The sequence below is a fragment of the Salvelinus alpinus genome, chromosome 20, assembly GCF_045679555.1.
Source record: "Salvelinus alpinus chromosome 20, SLU_Salpinus.1, whole genome shotgun sequence".
Taxonomy (NCBI): Eukaryota; Metazoa; Chordata; class Actinopteri; order Salmoniformes; family Salmonidae; genus Salvelinus; species Salvelinus alpinus.
In genome coordinates this window covers 38,563,338-38,579,324 of record NC_092105.1, presented here as the reverse complement: position 1 = coordinate 38,579,324, position 15,987 = coordinate 38,563,338, and the positions used below count along the sequence as shown (strand labels likewise).

Below are 15,987 nucleotides of genomic sequence, written 5' to 3'. Positions count from 1 at the left end.
GCTAGGCTAATGGGTATCTGAACAAAACCCAAACCAGAACAAACCAATGAAGAGACATGACTCCTCCTTAACCCTCTGACCTCTGACCTTTTAACCTCTGTTCAGATGAAAGGTGTAGTGACTGCAGAGTACGAGCTGGAGCACCTGCTGCTGGAGGGCCACTGCTTTGACCTGTCTACGGGCCAGCCCCCCCGCGGCCTGCAGTTCACCCTGGGCATGAGCCAGGACCCCCTCATGCAGGACACCATTGTCATGGCCAACCTGGTGAGAATCACTCAGTTGTAGTAGTTGAATGGGCGCCATCTTGGCTCCAAGTTTCATGATGGCTCAAATAGGAATTTGAATGGTATTGTTATGGAGTGTTTGGTGCTCATATGGAGGACAGTTTGCAGAACTGTGTACAGCTATGCTTCTGATAATGAACTCAAGGAATTCAAATAAATGGATCTCAAATCATTCTCTGATGTTATCTTAACCCATGTTGTCAATAGGGATACTTCCAGTTGAAAGCCAATCCTGGAGCCTGGATCTTGAAGCTACGGGAGGGGAGGTCAGAGGATATCTATCAAATTCTAGCGTGAGTATAGTGAGTCTACGGAATCAATATTTTAGTTGATTTTGCATTCATTTTCCTTTGAATCTGCCAGTGTGTCATCACAGTTTTTTCTCTCATCATATCACTGCATTCCAGATAGAAGTTAGTAATTTGTGTGAATGCATGCAGAGCCTGCTGGTAATTAACTGTCTCCATCTGTACAACATCCGATTTTTTTTTTTTTTTTACCTCAGTAACAGCTCGCTGGAGGTACCAAGCACATCGCTATGGTAACGCAGGGAGCTGCTGACTTTGTTGCAGCTCAAGGTTTTGATGAGCGCAGGGAGTTGTGCTGTGTGCGTATGGCCTCGGATACAGACATGGGTGGGAGGAGGGTGGGAGGGATGCTATTAGAGGGAAGACCGGGTGGAGGGAGGATTCAGCCATTCACCTGCCATGCCATCTTCTCTAAACCCAGGGAAATCAGCAGCACAATATCTTCCTGGCTGCTAGGAAGGGTGTGGGTTGCTGTTTTAATATATCCCATGATGTACATGCATATTAGCTGTAGTTGATTTTAGACATTCCTCTCTAGGGTTGCGGCTTGGTCAAGCCTTTTTGAAATTCCATATATTTATCTATCCGATGTCTTAAAAACACACATCAACCTAATGACCAAATTAATCTTATTAAAACCCTCATAAATGTATCACTCATGACACCACTTGCAGTACTGTGCATGGAAATCCGAGAGAATATGATTGGACAATTCCGTGATTCCATCCGTGGATCAATACGTACAGTACATTGGGTCTCCCAGGTATTACCCACCCATTCATCTCCACACAGGGAAGATTTAGGACACCTCCAGCCCTGGATTCCACCACAATCATATCAGACAACAAGAGTTATTCCCCAATCCTCCAGGTGAAGCTAAAAGGTGATGTCATTTTTCACCTTGGCAGCGCCATTATTCTTGCGGTTAATGGCGGTCTGCTCTGGTTAGGGGGGCCGAGCCGAGTGGGAGTGTCTGTTCACTGCGAGTCCCAACGCCGTGCCCTCTCCTGTAGCGTACTGGCCCTGACAGCGATGAATGAGACGCCCAGCTGTCCCCGGATACAAATTGATCTCTTGCGCTTTTCCCACCACAGCCCCTAATGGCCTCGGCGGAGGCGACAGTGGACCAGTCCAAACCAAACAGCACTTTCCGACCGGGGAAAATGCACTTTGTGCCCAATGAGGGCTGACATTTATCATGGTGATACGGTTAATTCTCTGCCTTTAGTAAGCGCTGAAGTGATGATGGTTTGCTGAGCCACAGCCTATTGATCATCTCTGGCTGCAGGTTGTTCAGTGGCGTTCTAACCCTCAGACCTGAGGTGCCTAATGTTACTTAACCCACAGAGACACTCTCCACTGGACAAGTGTTAAGACCAGAACACTGGGTCATCTTGAAACAATTACAGCCAAAGTCCAGTGGCCACGCCATTGACACTACAGGTGTTTCCGCATAAAGAATGTGTCAATAGATAAAACAGAAAGCACGGTTGGAAAGTAACGACTGATAAAATGGAATAAATGCTGAATGACGAGCAGGGGGGGAATTAATATGATCAGAGCGAGACCTTGGCGGAGTTCCCAGAAAGGCCTGTTTGCATGCATCATTCTGTTGTCTGTCAATGTATGCCTTGTCGGTGGTCCCCAGTGCTTTTCTCTCACCGTGTGTTTTCTTCCTGAGCATAACCTTTGTTGTTGTCCTTGTGTTTTTCCCCCCTCCCTCTAGATTGATGGGTTTGGCTGGGAGTGAGACACTCGTGCTGTGGGCTTCTTCACAGTTAATGACACATGTTAGCTGGTGGCCTACGTGTGTGTGGATATATTGAGCTCAATACGCTATGCAAGTGATGCGTCGTTTTCCAGGAAGCAGCCTTTTAGTTTTTAGTTTTGTTTTCTAGACTTTTTGAATGGTATTCAATGGGCAAAAACGTAGTGCAGTGGTCTTCAGGGCAAAATCGTCATAAAAGGCATCTGGCAGATGTAAATTCATCCACAAACTCAAATATAATTTTAAATACAGTACCAGTCAAAAGTTTGGACACCAACTCATTCAAGGGTTTTCCTTTATTTTTTAACTATTTTCTACATTGTAGAATAATAGTGAAGACATCAAAACTATGAAATAACACATATGGAATCATGTAGTACCCCAAAAAGTGTTCAACAAATCCAAATATATTTTAGATTTTTGATTCTTCAAAATAGGCACCCTTTGCCTTGATGACAGCTTTGCACACTCTTGGCAATCTCTCAACCAGCTTAATGAGGAATGCTTTTACAACAGTCTTGAAGGAGCTCCTACATATGCTGAGCACTTGTTGGCTGCTTTTCCTTCACTCTGCAGTCCAACTCATCCCAAACTATCTCAATTGGGTTGAGGTCGGGTGATTGTGGAGGCCAGCTCATCTGATGCAGCCCTCCATCACTCTCCTTGGTCAAATAGCCCTTACATAGCCTGGAGGTGTATTTTGGGTCATTGTCAAGTTGAAAACAAATGATCGTCCCACTAAGCTCAAACCAGATGGGATGGCATATCACTGCAGAATGCTGTGGTAGCCATGATGGTTAAGTGTGCCTTGAATTCAAAATAAATCACAGACAGTGTCACCAGCAAAGCACCCCCACGCCATCACACCTCCTCCTCCATGCTTCACGGTGGGAACCACACATGCGGAGATCATCCATTCACCTACTCTGTGTCTCACAAAGACACGGCAGTTAGAACCAAAAATCTCAAATATGGACAAATTTCCCCCGGTCTAATGTCCATTGCTTGTGTTTCTTGGCCCAAGCAAGTCTCTTCTTCTTGTTGGTGTCCTTTAGTAGTGTTTTCTTTGCAGCGATTTGACCATGAAGGCCTGATTCACGCAGTCTCATCTGAAACGTTGATGTTGAGATGTGTCTGTTACTTGAACTGCAATCTGAGGTGCAGTTAATTGCCAATTTCTGAGGCTGGTAACTCTAATGAACTTATCCTCTTCAGCAGAGGTAACTCTGGGTCTTCCTTTCCTGGGGCGGTCCTCATGAGAGCCAGTTTCATCATAGCGCTTGATGGTTTTTGCGACTGCACTTGAAGAAACTTTCAAAGTTCTTGACATTTTCCGGATTGACTGGTCTTCATGTCTTAAAGTAATGATGGACTGACGTTTCTCTTTGCTTATTTGATCTGTTCTTGCCATAATATGAACTTGGTCTTCTACCAAATAGGGCTATCTTCTGTATACCACCCTACCTTGTCACAACACAACTGATTGGCTCAAACGCAATAAGAAGGAAAGGTATTCCACAAATTAACTTTTAACAAGGCACACCTGTTAATTGAAATGCATTCCAGGTGACTACCTCATGAAGCTGGTTGAGAGAATGCCAAGAGTGTGCAGAGCTGTCATGAAGGCAAAGGGTGGCTACTTTGAAGAATCTCAAATGTAAAATATATTTTGATTTATTTAACCATTTTTTGGTTACTACATGATTCCATTGTGTTATTTCATAGTTTTGATGTCTTCACTATTATTCTACTGTACAATGTAGAAAATAGTCAAAATAAAGAAAAACCCTTGAATGAGTAGGTGTGTTCAGACTTTTGACTGGTACTGTAGCTATATACATCTTAAATGGCCACGTTTTCATGAATTTGATGATATAATCATCAAAAGATCAGGGTACATGATCTGGAAGTAAAGCGAAAGAGGTGATTACTTTCACAGGGTATAGAGGGAGAGGCAAATGAGAGATGCTGTTCTGGGAATACTATGTCCATGTTATAACTATATACTATTACAACTATTTCCCCCTAATTGTTGTCTCTCTGACAGGCATGATGGGACTGATTCTCCCGCTGATTCTGGTGACGTTAAAGTTGTGCTGAACAGCTTCCATAGCAAGATCATCAAAGTCAGGGTATGTATTCTCTAACCACATACACTATAAATACAAAGGTATGTGGACACCCCTTCAAATTAGAGGATTCGGCTATTTCAGCCACACCTATTGTTGACAGGTGTATAAATTCAAGCACACAGCCATGCAATCTCCAAAGACAAACATTGCCAGTAGAATGGCCTTACTGATGACTATCAACGTGGCACCGTGGCCGAGTGCTAAAACGCGTAGCTCGTAAAAATCGTCGGTCCTCGATTGCAACAGTCACTACCGAGTTCCAAACTGCCTCTGGAAGCAACGTCAGCACAATAACTGTTTGTCGGGAGCTTCATGAAATTACTTCCCATGGCCGAGCAGCCGCACACAAGCCTAGGATCACCATGCACAATGCCAAGCGTCGGCTGGAGTGGTGTCGCCATTGGACTCTGGAGCAGTGGAAACGCGTTCTCTGGAGTGATGAATCACGCTTCACCACCTGACAGTCCGACAGATGAATTTGGATTTGGTGAATGCCAGGAATACGCTACCTGCCCCAATGCATAGTGCCAACTGTAAAGTTTGGTGGATGAGGAATAATGGTCTGGGGCTGTTACGGGAAGTCTTAACGCTACAGCATACAATGACATTATTGACGATTCTGTGCTTCCAACTTTGTGGCAAAAGTTTAGGGAAGGCCCTTTCCTGTTTCAGCATGACAATGCCCCTGTGCACGAAGCGAGGTCCATACAGAAATGGTGTGTCGAGATCGGTGTGGAAGAACTTGACTGGCCTGCACAGAGCCCTGACCTCAACCCCATCGACACCTATGGGATGAATTGGTACGGCGACTGCGAGCCAGGCCTAATCGCCCAACATCAGCGCACGACCTCACTAATGCTCTTGTGGATGAATGGATGCAAGTCCCCCGCAGCAATGTTCCAACTTCTAGTTGGAAAGCCTTCCCAGAAGAGTGGAGGCTGTTATAGCAGCAAAGGGGGGACCAACTCCATAATAATGCCCATGATTTTGGAATGAGATGTTCGACGAGCAGCTGTCCACATACTTTTGTTCATGTAGTGTAGCTCTAACACAGGCACACACTCCAAGACAGTGTAGTTTGGAGATATTCACCCATTTTTCTTAGTGTAATGTGTCATCTCCTAATCTAAGGATATTGCATGGATTCAAGTGTACTTCCCAGCTTCAGAGAGAAATGAAAAAAATAAACAGCGTGCCTCTGTCTAATTCCCCACTGTAGGTTCAGAAAAAGTCTGACAGAATCAGCGAGGACCTCCTAAGTGAAGCCACAGAGAACAAGGGAATATGGGACTCCATCGCTAGGTAAGAGTGTGGCGCATTCTCACATGCAGTAGCTATATGTTACATAGACTTCATTCGATCAAGTTACATCAATAGACTGGTGGTAAGAGGATTGATTTGTGGGCGAGGCGATCCACTATCTATGGACACTAATAATGCTGCGGTTTCAGCAGGAGAGATGGTGCCCTCGGAGCCAGGCTGAGATATTACTCTGTAAAATCTATTGCCAAAAAAATGTGCTACTGTAGACCTAGGTATGTGTGTATGTGTGTGTGTGTGTGTAGCGTGTTGTGTTTCCATTGACACACCCTAACTGTGTGATCTGTCTCCTCACCTAATGCTTGCTGTGTGAAGTGTGTGGAGCACTTTTGAGAAAAGGTAGGACGTGTGTCGCTGCAACTACTTAACCTGTCTGTTTACCATATTGATTAACATAGAAGTGTCTTGTAAATAAATATTGGTTGCTTCCCAGGCTCAATTCCTAATTATGCTTTATTTTTGTATATATTTTTTTGACATTGGTTATTTTCTTACTGTCACTTTGAACTTCAAGTCACTGGTATAAACCCTTATTTTATTGAACATGATATTTTCTCATGAAAATAATATGCTTTGACGTAGAGAAATGCTGCTAGAACTGCCCACACAGTAAACTGATGTTGTTGTGGCTGTAGTAGGAACTGAAATGTGGAGAGTTACAATCCAGCTCTGGAGTTCCTCTGTAATTGTACTCGGGCTGTGGACGTCCGGAGAGTACTCTGAGGGTTGGGTCCTTCCAGAGGTCTGGATTATCTGGTGCATGTCGGCCAAACCGGCCCTCACCTGAAAAGCTGAAAACCTAAAGCTGCTTATCTGGGGTCCCGCTGGAGTGGAGCACTGCAGATGGCATTATCTGGCCCTCACAATGGAGGCCGCCTCTCGCCCCTCAGCCCTCGCCCCCTCCATAATGACAGGCTTAGCCAGGCCAGGCACAAGGCATCCTCCGGACCACAGCGGTGATGGCCCAGCAGCCAGCTCACCAGGGCAACCAGCAGTGCATTGGTGGGGCTTACAGTAACACTATGAGGCTGGCTCTTGTATGAGACATAGCGAGATGGAAGAGAGGCAGGCTTTAGCCTTGTATGACATGGAGGGAGCGAGGGAGGGAGGGAGGGAGGGAGGACGGGATGCTACAGTATTGTGTGTGAGGGCAGAGAGACTTTCTTTCCCTCTTCAATTCTATGCGCTGGAGCCTCTGGGCCTTTCTTTGCACTGCTGATTGAGTGTGGGAGGAGAGACTCCCCTCATCAGCAGTCTGTTACAGAGAAGGACACACAGTTTGACTGCAGACATCACTGCCCCAAGCACAAGTCCTGATTGGTTTCCTCCAAATGTGCCCTGCATGATCTTATGAGTTTGGACATCGCCTGGTTTGATAAACACTTGCCCGTATTCCTACCTTTAATCTTAGTTCAAAGCATCTTTTTTTACAGTTTTTGAACAGTTTGTTTTTACAGTGCTTACACAAGTTAATGATTTCATTTTGTTTATACTACTGTTTTTATACTACACACTATCAGATCAGTTTAGGCTAGATTTGGATTGGAAAATGATTAGAACCTGGATACAGCACTTCCTTCCCAGCTTCTGGGGCTTGAACGCTTCTCAAATACTCTGTTCACATGCCATGTCCACAATATATCCATTCAGTCAATACACCTGACTATCCCAGAGGGTTCACCAATCTCATGACTGAGTCCAGAAACATCTGCCATTAGCAGCCGTGTGGGGATAGAGAGGAGCTAGTGCTCTGGAGGTGTTGTGAGAGTCTATTTCATTATCTGTTCTTTATTTGATATTTGTGGAGGAAAACAGAAGGGGCCCCATAAAAATTACAGCTGCCTTTTATTGTGTCTCTGCTGTAATCAGTTGATTACTCTGGAGGAGAGCCAGCAGGAGAGCAGTGGCACTTTCTGCTGTAGAAGACACTAACAACTGATCTAGGTCTACCAGAGGGGTGTCACGATCTTTGTAATTCTGTCGCTCAGTAAACACTACTCAAGTGTAAATATAAGGGATTTATGGTTGGAGAATCATCTCTGTTACTGATGTGGTGTATTATGGTTCCTTCAGGCTGTAGCTAAGTCATGCTGGTTAGACGGTGCGGCAGGTAGCCTAGTGGTTAGAGCATTGGACTAGTAACCGAAAGGTTGCAAGATCGAATCCCCGAGCTGACAAGTTAAACATCTGTCGTTCTGTTCCTAGGCCATCATTGAAAATAAGAATTAGTTCTTAACTGACTTGCCTAGTTAAATAAAGGTAATAATAAAAGACTGAGGTAGTAGTGTTTGGCTGAGGAGATTACTGAGCAGTCTACTTCCATCAGGCTTATGTAACGCCTATGGTCCTTTGTAGCATCGCAGGTGGTGGGTCCAGTTCAGAGGACGGAGAGAAGAACAGGGAAGATGTGCTCAACATCTTCTCTGTGGCCTCGGGCCATCTATACGAGCGCTTCCTGAGGTGAGACGCCCACACAGAGACATACACTGCTGGTCTGGAGGCCCCACGCGCTTCTTGCCTTTTCTTAGCCCTCATCCTCTGAGACTTGTTCTCTTTCTCTCCCTCTCTCTCCTCCTGTTCCAGAATAATGATGCTGTCCGTCCTCCAGCACACCAAAACCCCTGTGAAGTTTTGGTTCCTCAAGAATTACCTCTCTCCGTCCTTCAAGGTAACCGCCTCACGGCTTGACTCCACACAAACTTTCTGCCTTCCTGCATTGTCGTGATAACTTTCTCCTCGCTGCAGCGCGACCCCTGGGAGAAATAGATTTGTTTGTGTTGAGGGATGAAAGGAACTGCGGGAGGCCTTCTCCTTTGTGATTGTGCTCTTTTTATCTATCTGTTCTTCCCACTATAGGGATGAGTCCATATACATGAACACCTACTAAGCTACATCATATATATATAAAATAGTCAAACGAGCCACAGGAAAGGGCGAGTATTATAAAAATGTTCTGCATTTGGAATGTTTCACTATTTATGAAACATTTTATACGACTATTTTATGCCTCAAGGGCATTCTGCTTGATCTGTGAAATGTACATTACCAAGTGCTCAGTGTCTATATATTTACACTGATCAAGTGTAGCCTAGTTCAAAATATTCCAGCTGTTTTTTAGGGGATTTTAGTCAATTTCTCACAATAATAATTTTCTAAGACCAAATGTCAGAACATATTGTAAAAAAAAATCTAAATTTTTCTGCTAGATACGATCTATTTTCCCACTCATTATGTGAGGTTTTAAATGTCTTTAGGAGTCCATACCTTACATGGCTGAGGCCTATGGTTTCCAGTACGAGCTGGTCCAGTACAAATGGCCCCGCTGGCTCCACCAGCAGACTGAGAAACAGAGGATCATCTGGGGTTACAAGATCCTCTTCCTGGATGTCCTCTTCCCCCTGGCTGTGGACAAAATCATCTTTGTGGACGCTGACCAGGTAACTGCCTAGTGAAATCAAGATACCGCTGTCACAAAACCAAATGCATACCCATAATAAAAATAGTAAATCATCTAGAAGTGGACCTGCAGGATTTGTGCACGTCAATCGTACGGTTTTAGTGCTGTCCGCGGTGCTGATTTACCGCTGTTCCTGGTCCTCGCAGATAGTTAGGGCCGATCTGAAGGAGCTGAGGGATTTGAACCTGGATGGCGCCCCCTATGGGTACACTCCCTTCTGTGACAGTCGGAAGGAGATGGAGGGCTACCGCTTCTGGAAGACTGGCTACTGGGCCTCACATCTGGGGAACAGGAGATACCACATTAGGTAAACCTCGCTACAATACCTACACAGTTTTGACGTTTTGATTTGTAGCGCTGTGTATGCCATTAATGTCCACCAGCCACTGGAAGTGCATATTTACAATGTTACTATTGCGTAGTAAGCACATATTCTTTGCTAATTCATACAAGCTTGACAGTTATGGTATCCTCCTTTTTTTCCCCTTGTTAAGGCCGATCTACTGTCATTGTATTGATATTTAATTTAAGTTATTCACAGATGATAGGAAGGAAAATACAATTCAAGGAAAATGTGTTCCCTCTCAATGTATTCAGCAGAATAAATGCATACATTTGAAAACATTAACGTTCACTATTTGACAGTGACTCCTTTGAGTCGGCTATTGGCGGTTTATACAGAAACATTCATCGATTATTTCCTGTCCTTCACAACGAGGCATAACATGGTTCTCAGAGGGAACAGTGGGTGAGGAAGATGCAGCAGGATGCTACCCTCTCTGCATAGATAGATTACCTTCTCTGATAAAACATTCCCTTTCTCTCTCACGCAGACGAGAATATTTGTATCACAACTACAGTATCGCACCTCTATTCGCTGCTTGGGGTTGGTCTTCATTAACATGTTGTGTTATTCCTTGCACTCTGTGAGACTAAACCATGAAAGCCATACAATATGTATGTGGAACACCACATTGAAGAGACCGTTACTTCCAGAAGTGAGAAAATAGCTTTACTTCAGCTTCAATATTTACGGCCCTGTATCCGCATTGCTATATATGAATAACTAGGCGTGGTAAAGGAAAGGGACTAGTGCACTGGTTCCTTGTTGGGAGTGTGGGGGTGCTGGTGGCCTATTTGAAGTGGCTTAATTCAGCCAGCCAGCTCTGCTGAACAGATTAAGCTCCCCAGCTAGATGCTCTATCCACTGGGCCAGGGCCAGAGGAGGAGTCCACTGCCTGGGAGGCAAGCTAGCTGGAACAAAGGCCGCCAGCGAATCAGGAACATTTGTATTGGATTCCAGCGGGCTGCACAGCTGCATGGGGCCAACCACAGCCAAGCAGAGTGGACAGGGTGTGACATGAACCAAACCACACAGCTTGCTGAAATGCCAGTCAATTCTCCTGTATGAGTCAGATTTAATTTAGACTGTCATGATATGTGATGGAATCATGATCTGTGATGGAGTCATGGCACATTAAGTACAGGGGCAAGAAAAAGTATGTGAACCCTTTGGAAATACCTGGATTTCTGCATAAATTGATCATAAAATGTGATCTTCATCTAGGTCACAACAGTAGACGAACACAGTGTGCTTAAAATAACAACACACAAACAATTACACGTGTTCATGTCTTTATGAAACACACCATGTAAACATTCACCGTGCAGGGTGGGAAACGTATGTGAGCCCTTGGATTTAATAACTGGTTGACCCTCCTTTGGCAGCAATAACCTCAACCAAATGTTTTCTGTAGTTGCGGATCAGACCTGCACAACGGTCAGGAGGAATTTTGGACCATTCCACTTTACAAAACTGTTTCAGTTCAGCAATATTCTTGAGATGTCTGGTGTGAACTACTCTCTTGAGGTCATGCCACAGCATCTCAATCGGGTTGAGGTCAGGACTCTGACTGGGCCACTCCAGAAGGCGTATTTTCTTCTGTTGAAGCCATTCTGTTGTTGATTTACTTCTGTGTTTTGGGTCGTTGTCCTGTTGCATCACCCAACTTCTGTTGATCTTCAATTGGCGGACAGATAGCCTTACATTCTCCTGCAAAATGTCTTGATAAACTTGGGAATACATTTTTCTGTCAATGATAGCAAGCTGTCCAGGCCCTGTGGCAGGAAAGCAGCCCCAAATCATGATGCTCCATCCACCGTACTTTACAGTTGGGATGAGGTTTTGATGTTGGTGTGCTGTGCCTTTTTTTCTCCACACAGTGTTGTGTGTTCTTTCCAAACAACTCAACTGTAGTTTCATCTGTCACCAGAATATTTTGCCAGGAGCGCTGTGGAACATCCAGGTGCACTTTTACAAACTTCAGACGTGCAGCAATGTTTTTTTTGGACAGCAGTGGCTTCTTCCGTGGAGTCCTCCCATGAACAACAGTCTTGTTTAGTGTTTTACGTATCGTAGACTCGTCAACAGAGATGTTAGCATTTCCCAGAGATTTCTGTAAGTCTTTAGCTGACACTCTAGGATTCTTCTTAACCTCATTGAGCATTCTGCGCTGTGCTCTTGCAGTCATCTTTGCAGGACGGACACTCCTAGGGAGAGTAGCAACAGTGCTGAACTTTCTCCATTTATAGACAATTTGTCTTACCGTGGACTGATGAACATCAAGGCTTTTAGATATACTTTTGTAACCCTTTCCAGCTTTATGCAAGTCAACAATTATTGATCTTAGGTCTTCTGAGATCTCTTTAGTTCGAGGCATGGTTCTCATCAGGTAATGCTTTTTGTGAGTTTTTTTAAAGGGCAGGGCAGCTCTAACCTGCATCTCCAATCTCATCTCATTGATTAGACTCCAGGTTAGCTGACTCCTGACTCCAATTAGCTTTTGGAGAAGTCATTAGCTTAGGGGTTCACATACTTTTTCCAACCTACACTGGGAATGTTTAAATGATGTATTCAATATAGACAAGAAAAATACAATAATTTGTGTGTTATTAGTTTTCAGTGTTTGTCTATTGTTGTGACTTAGATGAAGATCAGATCAAATTTGATGACCAATTTATGCAGAAATCCCAAGTAATTCCAAAGGGTTCACATACTTTTTCTTGCCACTGTACGTGGCACCTTTGTGTATGTTAACATGCTACACTAGATACACTTATAAATGTGGATGACTGGGACATTTAGCTTCGGTTTATGATAGCAGTATTTCCCTCTTGGTGGGTTATCCATTTCAAAGCATTTTGACTGTTTCATAAACGTCTCCTCTCTCTCTCTCTCTCTCTGTCCAGTGCTCTGTATGTGGTGGATCTGAAGAAGTTCCGCAAGATAGCAGCAGGAGACCGATTGCGTGGCCAGTACCAAGCCCTGAGCCAGGACCCCAACAGTCTGTCCAACCTGGACCAGGTGAGAGGGGACATCACACACTTCTCTCTGTCTCAATGGCAGGACAACTCCTGAGTTACAATGACATCCCTGTGGCAGAGGATCTGTTTCTGCTTACCTTTTGACAATTCCGTCAGTAAATGTCTAATTACTATTCATTGAAATGTAGAGTAAATGTTGGATTTCATTCTGATAGGACCTGCCCAACAACATGATCCACCAGGTGGCCATCAAGTCCCTGCCCCAGGAGTGGCTTTGGTGTGAGACTTGGTGTGACAGCGCATCCAAGACCACCGCCAAGACCATTGACCTGGTGGGTCTATTTTCTATCTATCTGACTGACTGACTGAGGAAGGGAATCTCATTACTATGCCAGACATACTCTTACTGATGGAAATGTCTCTTCAACACCCCCCCCCCCCCCGAACAGCAGCAGAGATATAGAAGTTTCCATCCTCTACCCCTGCAGGAAGCAAGAATAATCCTAGCTGATATTTACCGGCTAACACAGTCAAGAATAGAAGTGTCATTTACACATTCAATTGCACTGCTGTGAGCTGCAAAAAAAAACTATTATTTTAGTTTAGTTGGGGATTATATAGAGTAAAGTACATTTCTATACAGTAGCAGTTGACCGTCCTAGTGTGGCTTTATCAGTTACAACCTGACAGTCGTAGCAACTTCCGCATTGGGACTATAGCTGTGAGTCCACTTGCGCAAAGAGGCGGCCATCATTTTCTTAGTCTATTCCGCAAGATCTTGTAAAACTTAGAAGTGCTAACAGCCTCCCATTATTAATTTTTATTGAGGAAGAGCAGTTCACACTAAGTGCCAATATCCTTAGTATGCATTATCGAGTGTGGATCTTGTGTAAACTCCATGATTTTGACTCAGTTTTATTGCATATCCTCTTAGGCTCCATAACTTCTATCATCCATCCAGTAATGCTAATGTGTTTGGCATTTATCGGCTCTAAGTTTTTGTGATGACAGTAGAAAATATGGGAAATTGGTGTTATTTCCCCCATCTCCTAAACTAATTATGAGTATAGAGTGAAGAATTGGCTGTGGGAATATCTGACAGGCTCACAATGCCTGGAAAGTGAAGCATACTATTTTCTGACCCTGAGACACCACTGGGCACCACCGATACATGAGAAAGACTAATGTCTCTTTAATGGAGAAGGAAATCAGATCAGCTTTAAATGGTAGCTGCAGACACCGGGGGGGGGTCCATTGTTCTGGTGGAAGAAGTCATGACTGATGTGTCTGTCTGCATTATCTGCAGTGTAATAACCCCAAGACCAAGGAGCCCAAGCTGTCGGCGGCCGTGAGGATTGTGCCTGAGTGGGTGGAGTATGACAACAAGATCAAACAGTTACTGAGAGACGTCCAGGAGCAGAAAGACAATGACCGAGCGACGCAGACGCAGAGCCCGATGCCTGCACCCTCCTCCTCTCCAGAGAAGACGGGTTAGTATACAGTCAGAAGACTCACTCAGTTTCTAGTCCCGTTATAGCTGCTCCCATACAGGAGAGAAGTCTCTGAACATATCTATATCCCAATGGGCACAGATGCCAATTCAACATCTATTCCACGTTGGTTCAGCGTAATGTAATTGAAATGACATGGAAACAATGTTGATTCAACCAGTGTGTGCCAAGTGGGATGTGTGTATTCATTTATTTTTGTCCCTTTCTTTTAGCTTTTTTTGATGTAGTTTTCTCTACTTATTTACAGTTACATCAAATACAACCCAATGTCCTAACAGGTCTAAACTGTACCAGATAACTGCAGTCATTTCTCACCGTCTTACTTCCAGGCAGCGAGCGTGATGAACTCTAGCACCTGCCCACACTGCTGAAGAGGAGAGAGGCATATTTGCACCTAATTCTCCGATGAAGCTTGAAGACTACAAAGATGATGTACATTTCCCACAAACATACTTAGCCAAGAAGTATTACGCCCTCCCTTGGAAAAGACAGAGGGATACGAGAAAATCTTTTTTTTAACGAAGGAAATCATTTGACGTAACCCTTTCTTGTGGTTTAATATAAACTTTATGGACAGTAGTTTGCTTCATGGTCTTCTCTTATGTAAAGAAGTAAAGGGTTAAGAGGTCACTGTTAGTGAAAGCTATTTGCAGTCTGTAAAAGGCATTTGAAATGATTGCACTGATACTGTATGCAAAGAATCAAATGAATACGGCTCATTCATAAGCTGACTTTGGGTTCTCTGTGCTCTGTTAAGATCAGCTTACATTAGAATTTTTATATGACAACATTCTTAGCATTTTCGAGCACCAAGCCACATCTAAATTGCCTGGCAATGTAGGCTGCTAATGGGCCTTTTAGTTTGTCTGTTATTGATTAGTGTGATATTGCCATTGACTTAAATGCCCATCAGCGCTTGGAGACAATGTTACATTTTGATAATTGATTTCTTGCACTACTTGCAAACAATTGCAATGGGGGCTCACATGGCTCATATCTGTACATTAATGTAATCTGCTGTATAGGGGACGTAATCAACACTATACGCACTGTGGTCCGAGAGTCCCACAATGCTGTCTGTCTGAATGATTGCTTCACCAACCATTTCAAATCTCTGCCAAGTGATGCAATACTACAAATGCTTTGCCAGATAGGGATCACCTTTTCCTGTAATCACTGGGAGGACATGGAGCTCAGCATTTCACTATCCATTTGCAAATACACATACGTCACAGTAAGGTACAATCTCAAACTATTAAGTTCTCATTGTTTACATACCTTGTGTTTGTTGGTTAAAGTATGTATATTTTTAGACTGCATTTTTCAATACCTTGAAATGTACAGCAAATCCTCTCAGGAATTAAATAGGTGTTGATGCATTATCAAAACTCCTTTTATACCTGCCACTGTCTTGTCTTAACAGCCAATAGCTTGCTCTTAAAAAGTTCCGCTTTTCACCTCACTGTGTGTCAAATTAAGGTGTTTCTTGTCTTTGTCAATTTCAGGTGTGAGGAATAAAATCTCTTTGCTACCAAAACCTCATTATGTATATGAACTGCCATTGTGTCGGAGTGTGATTGATGGAGGTGTGATGTGTGCCCTGGCAGAGGTACAGAACATGCTTATGAATTCTAATATTACTTGTCTGAAAGTGTATTATTCTGATATTTTCAAACTGGTTATCACGACCCATTCTAATTTACTTGCAGTCTCTGCACTCCACAAACAGGTTATTGAGGTCACTGTGTGATGAGCCCCGACATCACATGTAACTGTATCGTGCCATTTCCCCTACATAAAGTCTCGTAGGCCTATGTTGCTAGAGTTGGACATTCATTATTAAAATGTGTTCTTTACAGCCCGCAATGAAAACATGTTGAGTA

The 15,987-nt window shown here is 43.8% G+C and overlaps 1 protein-coding gene across 4 annotated transcripts in view; it reads left to right on the top strand.

Annotated features, from left to right (window-relative positions):
• The window catches only part of uggt2 (UDP-glucose glycoprotein glucosyltransferase 2), a 44,666-nt gene extending 29,020 nt beyond the window's left edge, over nucleotides 1–15,646 (top strand). For 2 of the 4 annotated variants that reach the window (XM_071355607.1, XM_071355606.1), the window contains exons 29-41: nucleotides 106–264; nucleotides 492–577; nucleotides 4,408–4,492; nucleotides 5,712–5,794; nucleotides 5,944–6,027; nucleotides 8,168–8,272; nucleotides 8,396–8,480; nucleotides 9,067–9,249; nucleotides 9,416–9,576; nucleotides 12,519–12,633; nucleotides 12,809–12,925; nucleotides 13,900–14,083; nucleotides 14,434–15,646. In XM_071355607.1, the coding sequence (XP_071211708.1) occupies nucleotides 106–264; nucleotides 492–577; nucleotides 4,408–4,492; nucleotides 5,712–5,794; nucleotides 5,944–6,027; nucleotides 8,168–8,272; nucleotides 8,396–8,480; nucleotides 9,067–9,249; nucleotides 9,416–9,576; nucleotides 12,519–12,633; nucleotides 12,809–12,925; nucleotides 13,900–14,083; nucleotides 14,434–14,456 (1,470 nt within the window). In that variant the 3' untranslated portion in view covers nucleotides 14,457–15,646. Of the gene's footprint in view, nucleotides 1–105; nucleotides 265–491; nucleotides 578–4,407; nucleotides 4,493–5,711; nucleotides 5,795–5,943; nucleotides 6,028–6,127; nucleotides 6,152–8,167; nucleotides 8,273–8,395; nucleotides 8,481–9,066; nucleotides 9,250–9,415; nucleotides 9,577–12,518; nucleotides 12,634–12,808; nucleotides 12,926–13,899; nucleotides 14,084–14,433 lie in introns of all 4 variants that reach the window. The other 2 variants (XM_071355608.1, XM_071355609.1) reach the window with 2 other exon arrangements.
• Nucleotides 15,647–15,987: the final 341 nt, after the last annotated feature.